Genomic DNA, 14,231 nt, shown 5'->3' on the forward strand with positions numbered 1-14,231 from the left:
TGTGGGGGGGTGGAGGGTGAGAAAACCTGGATTTGTGCTGGAAATGGCCCACCTGTTGATCACTTTAGATAAGCTATTACCAGCAGGACAGTGGGGTGGGAGGAGGTATTGTTTCATGATTTCTGTGTGTATATAAAGTCTGCTGCAGTTTCCACGGTAAACATCTGATGAAGTGAGCTGTAGCTCACGAAAGCTCATGCTCAAATAAATTGGTTAGTCTCTAAGGTGCCACAAGTACTCCTTTTCTTTTTGCAAATGTACAGAAGTTGCTTACAGATGTATCTGTGAGTTAGAGAAAGGAGGGCTTCATGGAGCTAAAGCTCAAACATATCCTCCCCTCACCACTGACAACAGAAGTTTGATTTCTGTACTTGAAGCCGGGCGAATAGAACTGACCCTTAATGACTCTTAACCCCTAAACTTAATGTTACTTCCATCTATTTCTTAAGTGGTTATTAACAGATCTTTAAATGGATGACTTTATTTTTCTATAATAGGCTGTTATCATGTATAGAAAATGTTTATCTATACTATAATTAACTATACTATAATTACTATAATCAACACAATGATTTTACTCACAAGTTAGGCCTCTTGATATAAGGGAATCATCTAAAGGATCTATGTGCCATTACATTTGTAAATAAATCTTGAAAGAAAATACAGCACCGCACATGTGTAAACAGGACTGGGGCCACAGAATGTATCTGAATGCTAAAATAAAATTATTAAAATCTTGGATAGGCTTCTGAGTTATCACAATGCAATCAGGTTTGTTTATTTCTTGTAATATGTTTTTCAGTGATACCTTCATTGTAGTAAACAGTGCCAGAGACCATTGAAAATTAAGCAAATGGGTCATAACAACCATACACAGATAAGAAACTGCTATTTTCTGAGCTATTAGTCAATTTTAAGATTGACACCTAAAAAACTAAAATTGACATCCTTATTCACTCTACAGTTAATTAGGTGATTTTTAAAAGAAATGAAAAGCACACTTGGTTAAATTAATTCTTAGTGTAACTCCAATGAAATTAATGTACACAAGGGAATAATTTGGCAATTTGACTCAGTTTTAGTTAAACGTTTATTAAATGATAGTGCCCTTATTTTATGTCTCCCTCTCTTTGTGCATTGTCTGATACAACTACTGCATCTTGTTTTAGGCTTGGTCTACACTAGCAAGTTATGTTGGCATAACTATGTTTCTCAGGGGTGTGGAAAATCCACACCCATGAGCCACAGTTATACTGAGCTAACCCCCGGGGTAGACAGGGCTTCTCCCGTCAACCTAGCTACTGCCTCTCATGGAGGTGGAGTACCTACAGACAGAAAAAGCTCTCCTGTTGGTGTAGGTAGCTGGTGCAGCTGGGCCGCTGGAGCACTGTAAGTGTAGACCAGCCCTTAGTCTAGGGCTCTCCTTACTTTCACTGAGTAGCATCTTGTTCCTTGGTAGTCCACTTGATTTCAACCTAAGTAAGGGTGGCAGAACCTGGCTCATAGACTATAATCTTTGCAAGACAGGAACTGTGTCTCACTGTATGTTTATATAGCCTCTTGTTACTACTTTGTTATTCAAAAGCAGTCACTTCTCTATTCCCTGGGCCCTTACTTAAGGGCAGCTCTTCTCAGTCCATTCACTGTCATTCTGAAGGGCATGGAATCAACTCGCTCCAACATTTCAGCCCTTCTTGTCTCAATAGCAGCAGAGAGGAAAAGTATATTGTTCCATGTATATCCATTATATATACAGCTGCAGGAGGACACATGTAATGGTGGCTTCTCTTCACAGGTACATCAAAAATATGGAAGGACCACAGGACCAGATGATTGTCAAAACCAGGACCCCTACCATAGTTCTCCTCACATGATGCAAGAAACAGTCAGCTCTACATAAGTAACACACAAGTATTATTACAAATGCTTGGTGCATCTCTGCACCAAGTGTTTACTTTTACTAGGCTTGATTCTGATCTCTCTTAAACCAGTTTAAATTAAGATTAACTTCAATGTAGTCAAAGTGCCTGATCGTCCACTCACGTCAGTTTTACACTGGTGTAAGTACATTGGTTTCAAGGGTGTTAAGTATCTGCCAATGTAAACATTTTTGAACAAAATTTAGCTGCTGAGCAGTTCTGTGCACATGCCAGTGGATTTTAGGTTTACTTTTTTTGGGGGGGTGGGGGTGGGGGGGACAGTTTCCCTCAGAAAGAAAGGGGGGGAGCCCTAAAAAACCCTAAAATACACCAAAATGTTTGCAGTGGCTCTCAGACCGACATCTTGTTTGAAAAAAATCTTTACATCCCTTTTAAAGATTTTGTCCCCCTCTTCCTCTCTCTTCCCCCAAGGCTCCCTTATAATTTTCCCCCTTCTCTACAATGGCTCCATGTTCTACCTCAACAGCTCACATTTTCTCCTTTTGCTCTTTCCTTCTGTTAACCCTGTGTCCTCTTAGGCCTCCATCCTTCTATCTCTCCACTCATGTGTCCCCAGGGCTCATCTATGGCTTCTTTTGTCTGCTCCCATGACTCTGCACATTTTCTCCATCTCTCCCTCTGTCTAACCCCTCAGTGTCTGTCCCCAGCGTTACGGAGAAGAGAGCAGAGACTCCTGCTTGGTGTGAGTCTGTCTGGTTATATGCTCTCCCCAGCTGCTCTCACAGGCCTGTAGTTAAGCAAACAAAAATGGAGAGTCTGTGAGATGCTGTAGTGAGGCAATTCATATTTAAATCAGGGATCCTTTCTTGGGAAATTGTAAGATAGGAAGTACAATTTCCTACATTTTTGAAGATTTCAGAAAAAGTTTTAGACACAAATCAAACAACAACAAATTACATTTACTTAACATTCTAGATTAACTTGCCAATGGCAAATTATAGACGATTAAGACACCAATAAGAGTGCACCAAAACCCCTGTGCTCCAGAAGCACTCAGGCTGTTCTTAGCAGTCAAAATGTTACATAGAGAGAAAGAGGAAGAATATAACTGAGGAAAACACAATATGTTTGAAATTTGTTTTCAGTGTTTAAAAGAAATTTGTTCAGTAAAATACAGAAAAATCAAGCATTTGTGTACACACACACACACTCTCTCTCTCTCTATCAAAACCAGCCTATACTTTTCTTAGTAGGTAATGCAAACACAGTAGCACCGTGCCCACCTTCCATCCATATTCACATATTCCAAAGCCCCCATTTTCCCACAAAAAGTTACCATAAGCCCAAATGCTTGATTTTTTAATATTTTACAATACAACTTTCTTTTAAATACTTAAAACAAATTTCAAATGTATTGTGTCTTCCTCCACTTGACATTTTTCTTCTCTCTTTTCCCTGCGTCTGTGTTTCCTACACCTAGGCTTCCTCATTCTCCCACAGTCTCACCCACGGGCACCGACTTTCCGAAGTGCCAGGTGGTGCTCAACCCCCAGCTCTGCCCCAGGCCCCACCCCCATTTCACCCCTTCCCCCAAGGCCCCTCCCTGCCCCGCTTCTTCCCTCTCAGTTCCACCTCCTCCCCTGAGTGTGCCACATCCTCGCTCCTCCCCTCCTGAACGCCGCAAAACAGCTGATCGAGGCGGGCGGGAGGCACGGGGAGGGAGGTGGAGGTGCTGATCTGTAGGGCCCGATGGCAGGTGGGAGGTGCTGGGGGGGGGAGGGCTGATGGGGGGCTGCCAGTGGGTGCTCAGCACCCACCATTTTTCCCTTGTGGGTGCTCCAGCCCCAGAGCACCCACAGAGTTGGCCTTATGTTCCCACCAGTCCAGTCATCTTTTGTTCCTCATAGATCCTCTGGTTTCCCAGTCTAATCAATCCTGTTTCAAACTAATTGTTTTCTGCCACGAGCCCCACCATCTCTTGTCATCCATCTCCAAAGTTTCTGCTCCAATCCATCCTCTGCCCCTACATATCTCTTCCTAGTTCACCTTAAACACTTAACATTAAAAAAGTTGCAGAGCAGTTTTTAAACTAAGAGATGGGGGAAAGCCAATTGCTGCAGAGGAGCATGTGGATCAGACAGAGACTTCTCTTAAAGGAGAGTCTATTGGTTTTAGTCAGGAGGAGAGGATGGAAGAGGATAAAGTATAGGCCAGATCAGACGAGAAACTCTCACATAAAAAATAATCTGACACATCAGAAAAGGGCAGACAAATAAACAGTGACAAGTTTTTAAAGTGCTTGTACACAAATGCTAGAAGTCTAAATAGTAAGATGGGTGAACTAGAGTGCCTTGTGCTAAAGGAAGATATGGATATAACAGACATCAGAGAAACCTGGTGGAGTGAGGACAATCAATGGGACACAAACATTCCAGGGTACAAAATATATCGGAAGGACATAACAGGTCATGTGTGGGGGGAGTGGCACTATATGTGAAAGAAACTGTAGAATCAAATGAAGTAAAACTCTTAAATAAATCCACATGTTCCATAGAATCTCCATGGATAGTAATTCCATGCTCTAATAAGAATATAATAGTAGGGATCTATTATCAACCACCTGACCAGGACAGTGATAGTGACGATGAAATGCTAAGGAAGATTAGAGAGGCTATCAAAATAAAGAACTCAATAATAGTGGGGGATTTCAATTATCCCCATATTAACTGGGTACATTTCAGCTCAGGATGAAATGCAGAGACAAAATTTCTCGATATTTGAAATGACTGCTTCTTGGAGCAGCTGGTACAGGAACCCACAAGGGGAGAGGCAATTCTTGATCTAGTCCTGAGTGGAGCGCAAGATCTGGTCCAAGCGGTAACTATAACAGGACCACCTGGAAATAGTAACCATAATATAATAACATTTAACATAGCTGTGGTGCCCAGCAGCCCAACACTGTGGCATTTAATTTCAGAAAGGGGAACTATGCAAAAATGAGGAAGTTAGTAAAACAGAAATTAAAAGGTACAGTGATAAGAGTGAAATCCCTGCAAGCTGCATGGATGCTTTTCAAAGACACCATAATAGAGGCTCAACTTAAATGTATACCCCAAATTAAAAAACACAGTAAAAGAACTAAAAAAGAGCCACCGTGACTTAACAACCATGTAAAAGAAGCAGTGAGAGATAAAAAGGCATCTTTTAAAAAGTGGAAGTCAAATCCTGGTTAGGTAAATAGAAAGGCGCATAACACTGCCAAATTAAGTGTAAAAATGTAATAAGAAAAGAACAGCTAGCCAAAAACTCAAAAGGTAATAACAAAATGTTTTTTAAGTACATCAGAAGCAGGAAGCCTGCTAAACAACCAGTGGGGCCTCTGGATAATCAAGATACAAAAGGAACACTTAAAGACAACAAAGTCATTGCGGAGAAACTAAATGAATTCTTTGCTTCAGTCTTCACGGCTGAGGATGTTGGGGAGATTCCCAAACCTGAGCTGTGTTTTGTAGGTGACAAATCTGAGGAATTGTCACAGATTGAAGTGACATAGAGGAGGTTTTGGAATTAATTGAGAAACTTAGCAGTAACAAGTCACCGGGACCAGATGGCATTCACCCAAGACTTCTGAAAGAACTCAAATGTGAAATTGCAGAACTATTAACTATGGTTTGTAACCTGTCCTTTAAATCAGCTTCTCTACCCAATGACTGGAAGATAGCTAATGTAACGCCAATATTTAAAAAAGGCTCTAGAGGTGATCCCGGCAATTTCAGACAGGTAAGTCTAATGTCAGTTCCGGGCAAATTAGCTGAAACAATAGTAAAGAATAAAATTGTAAGACACACAGAAGAACATAAATTGCTGGGCAAAAGTCAACATGGTTTCTGTAAAGGGAAATCATGTCTTACTAATCTATTAGAGTTCTTTAAAGGGGTCAACAAACATGTGGACAAGGGGGATCCAGTGGACATAGTGTACTTAGATTTCCAGAAAGCCTTTGACAAGGTCCCTCACTAAAGGCTCTTACGTAAATTAAGTTGTCATGGGATAAGAGGGAAGATCCTTTCATAGACTGAGAACTGGTTAAAAGATAGTCAACAAAGGTTAGGAATAAATGGTAAATTTTCAGAATGGAGAGGGGTAACTAGTGGTGTTCCCCAAGGGTCAAATCCTAGGGCCAATCCTATTCAACCTATTCATATCTGGACAAAACCTATCTGGAGAAAAGGGTAAACAGTGAGGTGGCAAAGTCTGCAGATGATATTAAACTGCTCAAGACAGTTCAGACCAAAGCAGACTGTGAAGAACTTCAAAAAGATCTCACAAAACTAAGTGACTCGGCAACAAAATGGCAAATGAAATTTAATGTGGATAAATGTAAAGTAATGCACATTGGAAAAAATAACCCCAACAATGAATACAATATGATGGGGACTAATTTAGCTACAACTGAATAGGAAAGAGATCTTGGAGTCATCGTGGATAGTTCTCTGAAGACGTCCACGCAGTGTGCAACAGCAGTCTAAAAAGCAAACGGGATGTTAGGAATCATTAAAAAAGGGATAGAGAGTAAGACATACAATATCTTTTTGCCCTTATATAAATCTATGGTACGCCCACATCTTGAATACTGCATACAGATGTGGTCTCCTCATCTCAAAAAGGATATACGGGCAGTAGAAAAGGTTCAGAGAAGGGCAACTAAAATGATTAGGGGTTTGGAATGGGTCCCATATGAGGAGAGATTAAAGAGACTAGGACTTTTCAGCTTGGAAAAGATAAGGGGGTATATGATAGAGGTACATAAAATCATGAGTGGTGTGGAGAAAGTGAATAAGGAAAAGTCATTTACTTGTTCCCATAATATAAGAACTAGGGGCCACCAAATGAATGATGAATAATTAATGAGCAGCAGGTTTAAAACAAAGAAAAGGAAGTTCTTCTTCACACAGTGTACAGTCAACCTGTGGAACTCCTTGCCTGAGGAGGTTGTGAAGGCTGGGACTGTAACAGCGTTTAGAAGAGAACTAGATAAATTCATGGAGGTTAAGTCCATAAATGGCTATTAGCCAGGATGGGTAAGGAATGGTGTCCCTAGTCTTTGTTTGTCAGAGGGTGGAGATGGATGGCAGGAGAGAGATCACTTGATCGTTACCTCTTAGGTTCACTCCGTCTGGGGCACCTGACATTGGCCACTGTCGGTAGACAGGATACTGGGCTGGATGGACCTTTGGTCAGACCCAGTATGGCCGTTCTTATGTTCACCTTTTGCTTTTGCTTCAGTCCCCAGTATATTCTGTACTCCTCAGCCAATTTTTTCCTTCATCAGTACATCATTTGCCAATGAGCACCCACCAGCCCCATCAAGACATTCTGTCCCTAATTAGCTCCCTTCTTCCATTAAACTCCCAAATCAACTGTCTCTTCTCATCTCCCCTCACAGACTCCCAATAAAATCTCTTTACCACTCTTCATCTTCCCTTCCAATGGTTTCTCTTCTTGCATCTAATCCATCCTGTCTCACTAAATCCATCAAGCAATATTCCACACAACAGTCCAATTCATTGTCTGTGAATGACAATTCAGAGATCTGATCCTCCCATCCAGCAACCCTGATACCAACAAACTGATCCTCTATCCCCAACACGCCTGACCAGCCAATGGATCCCCAAGCATGATCTCTGAGCAAATGAATCCTCTGTCACCAGTCTTTCCAGAAAAACTGATCCTATGTTCCCGTCATGAGCAAACTGATCCTGTGATCTCCACAAAGGTTTTCCTCAGAATACTGACCCTGTTTCCAACCAACCTAGCTGTTTCACCCTCCTGTTTACCTTCAGGATTCTTTTCCCTCTAAACCGGAGGAGAGAGACACTTATTGCTGGCAAGAGGCAAGCAGTAGCTTCAGGAGGACACAGGGCTGTAACCTGCAGAAAAAGAAAATGATGTGGAGGTGTTATACTGGAACTCTGTTGACTCACACTCCTGGACTGGACTGCCTCTAAGGGTTAGGATGAGAGAATGGTGGCTGTATCTCTCTTTGGTCATAACTATTAAAACAACTGTTCCTACAGTACTTGCACCCTTTACTTCTGGTCTCTCTAGTAAAGAAAACCTGTTACCTAACATGTGGTAGCATATACACAATATATAGCAGGATGATCACCCGCTCCTGCCTGGAAGGGCTTAAAACAGCCCTGGGAGAGGGCTTGGGCATGGGAAAAGCTGGGCTGATTGGGAGGCAGCCTCAGCTATGGCCACGCCCCAAACAGACCAAAGCTGGCCCTTATAAAAGGGGTGTGGGCCAAGTGCTGAGAGAGAGTCTCCTCTAGCTGTAGAGGGAGATGGGCCTGGCTGCTGGGGAGTGTACTATAGTACCTGAGGTGGAGCAGGGCTGGGGGGAAGGCTAGAGGAGCTGGGGAGCTCTGGCCTGGAAACCCCCCGGGCTGTAGGCCTAGTAGAAGGCTAAATAGGTAGTGGGATTGTAGAGGGCAGCCCAAGGGGTAGGCCGGGGCAGCAGATCCAAACCCCCCCCCCCCCCCGCCTATGATAAGTGGCGTTTACACTGCAATTGGTGCCAGGGAATGGGGGCTAGTTGAGGACTGGGAGTGGCCAGAGACTGAAGTGAGGTGGGGATAGAGGGCAGGGGTTCCCTGGGCAGGGGAGACCCAAATCTGTGGGGTACTTCAGGGGCAGCACCCTGGGTAAAGGGGCACTGTGGTCCAGGAGGGACATGGGGGAGCCAGTGGCAGCAGGACTCTGGCCTGCAGATGGTGCTCTGGAGGCTGGAAGAGCTACTTCCCAAGGATGACCAGAAGGAGGTGCTGCAGGTGTGAGTCCTGACCGTTACAGGGACCCCCAGAAAGCTAGAGCTTGAGGTGCCTAATGCTTGGACCATGTATGCTGTAGTGGGGTCAGTTACTGAATTATATAATAAGCCTTTTCCCCTGTGTGTTGTCATAATCATTTTAGAGATGAAGGCAAAAGGCAAGGGGCTGACTTTCAGAAGTATAGGCACTAGCAGCTTCCAATTATTTCAACTGCAGTTGCAGGTGTTCAGCATTTTTGTAAATCAGGTCCTATGTTACTTGGTCAAGGCCACAGTGGGAGTCTGGTTAGAACCGGAATTAGACATGCAGGAATGTTTGCTTTCATTCCAATGTAAGAGTGCCATAAAAACATCTTTAACACCTGAATCCTATCATAGCCTATTAATTTCTGAGCACAATCCCCAAATTTTATCACACAGAGTACAAGTAAAGCTGCTCTGAGTCCCTGTAGAACATATAGACCTCAGTGCTTCCATAGTGAACGATATCACAAAATTCTGTATCCTGTTGAATCCAGGTGCCAGATACATTTTTATTGTGCATTGGGCCAGGATACACTAGGGTCCAGATTTGTGAAGTAGGAGCAGCTAGCTCTTTATTTAGCTTTCCAGTGAAGCAGGAGAGGCTTGCTCTTTATTTAAAATTGTTCTCTTTGGAGTTTCGGGCCCAAAATTTGGCAAGCTGGATCTAGGTGCCAGAATCCTCTTTCTTCTACGCTGTTGTGCTGGGATGAGTCAGGATCTAGATCTTCCCTGTATAACAAGAGCAGTTAGACTTGTTTTGTGTCTAGTCAGTGGGATTTGTGGGTTCGGGGCACAAAGCTGGCTAACTCTAGGTTTTTGTGGCTCTGGGTCCAGATTTAGTGGTGGTCTCACAATTGTTTTATCTGTTCTTTATCTCTGTGATAACGTTGGAGGGTTCGGGTCCACCAGACTCTGGAAGGATCCAGGCATCGGGTCTGCGTGTTTGAGGTATGGTTTAGTCGTGCCTTGCAGGGGTCTGGAGGAGTTTGGTGTTAGTGTCACGAGGCAACAATTGTTTTCTGTGCTGCTAGCACAGCTTTGGGTGCAGGATCCGTGTAGACCCTGCCCTTACCTTCTTCCTTTAACAATGAAGCTGAGAGGCACCCTAACAGGTCTCGGTCCCCCGGACCGAGACAAGCCGCAGGCTCCGAGCGCCCCACAACGCAGAGTCTGCTCCCGCCGTGACAAGGCGAAAGACTCGCTCTTCCCCTTCCCCGCGGAGATGGTTGCAGATCTGCCCTTACACCTCGTCACCGCGCGAACCCTCAGCCCGTCAGACCCAAGGCGGGAAAAGGGGGCCGGCTGGGGGCGGGGCCCTGCGGGTAGCGAAGGCGGAGGTGGGGGGAGCCAGCCCTGTCTCCTCGATGTTGTTGTTGTGGTCTCTTTAAGGCGGCGGGGCGGGGGGGAGAGGGAGCGGGAGACTCTCGCGATATCAGCCTTGGCGCCGTGACCTCCATGTGAGAGCGGCAGCTGCTGGTAAACACTCCCCGGGGCTCGGACATGGCTCCCGGCGGTGCCCGTTAGACCTGGCCGCGGCGCTTCGCTCAGGGCGCTTCTACTCATTGTGCTGCACCGGGGGGCTCGCGGCCTCGCGTACACGCCGCTGCGGGCGCACTCGGACCGGCGGGGGCGGGGGTCTGGTCTCCTCGCCCCTGTGAGCGAGGCCGTCGGCCCGGGAGGCTCGGGCTGCTCCGCGGGTTTACCATCCTGCCCCACTGAGCCAAAACAAAGAAGCGGCAGAGGCGCTCACGCCCCCGGAGAGCGGGCGGGAGCCGCGACCGGCAGCCTCCCGGGCGGTGGGCGGCCGCGCACCATGTGGATCCAGGTCCGCACCATAGACGGCACCGAGACCCAGACCATCGACGACCTGAGTCGCCTCACCAAGATCGAGTGTCTGCGGGAGAAGATCCAGGAGAGCTTCCGAGTGAGCCCCGAGCGGCAGCGCCTCTTCTACCGGGGCAAGCAGGTGAGGCGGGAGTGCCCCCAAACCTGCCGCCACCCGCCGCGCGCTCTTTGTGCTCCCCGGAGCGGCGCTCCAGGCTGCCCGGCCATGCGAGCCGCTGGCTGCGGCTTTTGTTTACTCGCTCTCGCTGGGCCTAGGGCAACGTGAGGGGCAGGAGCAGCCCGGCTCCCCCTTCCTGCGGCGCTGCTGACCAAGGGACCAGGCGGCGCCCCCGGCCAGGGCCCCGGGGGAAAGGGTGTCGGACCGACTCCTTTGTGTTGGCTTTCCCAGCTGGACAGCCTCGCGCCTCCCCCCCTGCCGTGCCCGGGGATGGGAGGAGACGCGGCGGCTCCTCCAGGCTTCCCCCTTGGTGTCCCCGTTGGCTTCAGCAGGGGAGGCGCCTCCCCCCGCTGTGTGTAAAAGCGGCTTCCAGGGCGGAGCGCCGCTTTCAGGCCCCGCACGTGTGTATGTGGCGTGGGGAGGGGGGCCGGGGGCGTGTGCCTGAAGCGAGGGGGGTTCTCGCCTCCCCGGCCTCGCGCCAAGGATTAACGGTTTTGTGGAACTACTGGGCCTGGCTACGAACCCTCTTCTCTCGGGGGGGAGGGGAAGCGGGGGCAGCTCTGCAGAATTGGGGGGGGGGGCACACGTGACTAGACCACGTGGGGTGGGGGGCTCCAGGAAATCGCCTCTTACCCGCCTTGGCTTTAGCTTCACTTGCAGAAACCGAATAAGCCTGAGCATAGCTTGCCCTAGCAGGACTTTTGCACCCTGTTTGTGTTAGCCCTTCTCGTCCCCCACACCCCGAAATTGCCCACAGTTGGGGCTTCTCCAATGGGAGAGCTACCACAGACAAGGTACCAGTGCCTACTGGTGTCAGACAAGTTGCATCAGCTGTCCCTGGATTGAACTGTGCTTAAAAATCTTTGTGTGGGCTATGCTGTGGACACAGTGGTACCCAGGATTGCTCTAGCCAAAGAGGACCTCCTGGTGTCTGTGCCTACAGCTGTAGATGCTTTCATCATCATATAGACATAGGGTAGTGGCAAATGAGGCATGCAGAATGCTGCAAGAGTAGTAGAGGAAGGGCATAAAAGGAAAGGGAGGTTGCACACTTCAGTGTGGTTGAATCTCCTTTTTTAATAGGAAGAGTGATCTGGGCTACCACTGGATGTAGTGTGGCTCTAACCAGTATGGCCAGGTTATGTCTCTAAGATTAAACCTTAAATTTAACAGATTGGATATATATTGGTGTGAATAATAGAAGCAGTCACAAGGAATGGGATTTAATATTAGTCATCAACAGGTGACCACTAACATAAGTTTTTCTGTATCTAGTGCTCCATAGAGTGAGGAAATGTCTGTGAAAGATGCTATAGAAAGATTGCAATTCTTATGGCAGGAGTGTTAATCTGGAAGTTTAAAATTTTACTTGAGGATTAAAGTTATAATAATTATGAAGCCAGAAGCTGAAGCAGAGTTTTGAGCAGTTAAAAGTGGGCAGAGTTGGTGTCAGTTTGACCTTTCAGTCACATTGATGTTAGTACATCTACGCACTTCCTGAAGGGGAGATTCGGGTCTGGCTTGTTAGTTGCAGTGACACAAGGCTGGTTAGAGCTTAAAGTCACTGCTTTTGTTTCCACCTTGATTCTTCCCCTCCTCCCCCCCCCCCCAAAAAAAAAAAAAAAGAAAATCTTGTGTGGCTAAGGTGACATTTTGGCTGACTTAAGCTTGGGTTACTTTCCTTGTAAGACAAAGGAGTGGAAGTTGCAATTTTTTTTTATTTGAATGTACGAACTAGTTTGAGCTCAAACAAATAGATTCTGGTTCTGAACACCTTTCCTGCTGGAAGTTAGTTTGTCAGCTGTGCATGTGGAACTGAAGATTGAAGAGATTTTTATCCCCTAAAGTATACTCTGTTGAACATGAGGATGTACTGTGCTCAGTTAAAGAGTTAGTATCTATTCTTCACTTGATTTTAACAGAAATGAATGAGTGCATCCGCATTCTGAAAGAAACTAGTTTGTTACTCCTTGAGACACACATTCTCAGGATAAACTTCCCAATGCTACTGCAGTTCAGGCACATACACTACCATAAGCTTAACCTTTGTAGCTTCTTGACATCTCATTTCCCTTTTGGGCAAGAGCATTAGACCTTTGAGATGTGTAGTAACATAGGGAGTAACATTAAGCAGGGGACTGACCCTGTATGCAGCTAAAGTTTCACACTAAAACATTTGTATAGAAACATGAATTTTTACTGCATTCAGGATTGTACAGAAGGACATGTGGCAGTATTCATGGTTGCAGTCTGTCACTTGTGGCTCACTTTATAAAGGCTCTCGGCAATGTGAAAGAGTTAGGATTCCTTAAATTAGATTAATCTGGGAAATATGTCAAGATATTTAGGAAGTCTGTAGTTTCTGCAGACTTGCCTTGTTCTTCCTTAGTTGCTAACTTCCTGTTTTATGAAGTCTTAAGACTTTTAAAAAGCTAGTCCCTCTGTGTCCCTTTTTTAGAAAAGAATCTGAATGAGAGTAAAATTTTTCCTGCTTGTTTAACTGTAAATGTTAGGCCTGTAAAGTCTTGGGTTTCTGGTTTTATTGGAGGACTTCTGTGAGGTCTCAGATGTTTATGGTGAGCTTTCTCTGCTTAATTGACAAGGTTGGGGTGTAAAAATGAAAGGCCCCCTTAATCCAAAATCTGAAAGGGGGCAGGGAGGAGAACAAGCTTTAAACAATGAGTAATCCTTTCCTTTTGATTACTGAATTTTCACCCTGGGCTCATGTCACCATTTTACTTATCCCTGTCAGTTTTGCATCAAAGACAGATCTGAGCTGCTCATGTAAACAGAAAAAAAAATTGAAAACCTTTTCAGGCTAGCTTTTTACATAAAAGCCCAGCTTTGGATATTTAAGTAATACTGTTAGGGCTGTATATGTTTTAAACAGCTGCTTTCCAAGAGAGGGTAATGTCCTCTAATTTCTCTGTATAGTACATGTAAATGTACCCTTCAAGGTCATATATGTAGGAGGAATGTAGCATGACAGTTTTCCCTGCAGAAACAACTCAAAATCCCTACACAGTTATGTTCTGAGTCTGTGGCCATTTATTACAGGTCTCTCTGTAGCTAGCAAGCAATTCAGAAACTGTATTGCAAGAAACATTATCTGAGACTCCTCCCTTTCTGTGGTGAAGTATTCCAGTAGTCTTTTTTTTAAATCACTTGGAGTGATCTTGTGATTACATGGGTAATCTTGTACTTTAAAAGGCATAAATTGCTTCTTTGCTTTAAACAGTAAGATATGCCATATTTGACAAAAAGCTATTTGATTTGTATAGAATGGTTGATTAAGATTCCCCAAATCCTCCTTTTAGTAAACTGGTTGTGGCCTGTGTGTACACTGAAGTTTATTGTAGATAATTCTTGTAACTAAGAGCGTGTACTGCAAAAATGCTAACTGTATTTTACAGGAAATGGCAAAATGCTTGTATACCCAAGTAAAAGTTTTTGTAAGGGAAGTAAAGGAGATCTTGGTTTGAGTAGACTTACT

The 14,231-nt window shown here is 45.3% G+C and overlaps 1 protein-coding gene across 5 annotated transcripts in view; it reads left to right on the top strand.

Annotated features, from left to right (window-relative positions):
* The first annotated feature begins 10,146 nt into the window (after window positions 1–10,146).
* Window positions 10,147–14,231, top strand: part of UHRF2 (ubiquitin like with PHD and ring finger domains 2) — a 171,904-nt gene continuing 167,819 nt past the window's right edge. For 4 of the 5 annotated variants that reach the window (XR_012159104.2, XM_073345304.2, XM_073345305.2 and 1 more), the window contains exon 1: window positions 10,148–10,702. Coding sequence is in view for 4 of the 5 variants with exons in the window: in XM_073345304.2 (XP_073201405.1) it covers window positions 10,550–10,702 (153 nt within the window). In the remaining variant the exon portion in view is untranslated. Of the gene's footprint in view, window positions 10,703–14,231 lie in introns of all 5 variants that reach the window. The other variant, XM_073345307.2, reaches the window with a different exon arrangement.

This window comes from Lepidochelys kempii, chromosome 5, assembly GCF_965140285.1.
Source record: "Lepidochelys kempii isolate rLepKem1 chromosome 5, rLepKem1.hap1, whole genome shotgun sequence".
NCBI classification, from domain to species: Eukaryota; Metazoa; Chordata; order Testudines; family Cheloniidae; genus Lepidochelys; species Lepidochelys kempii.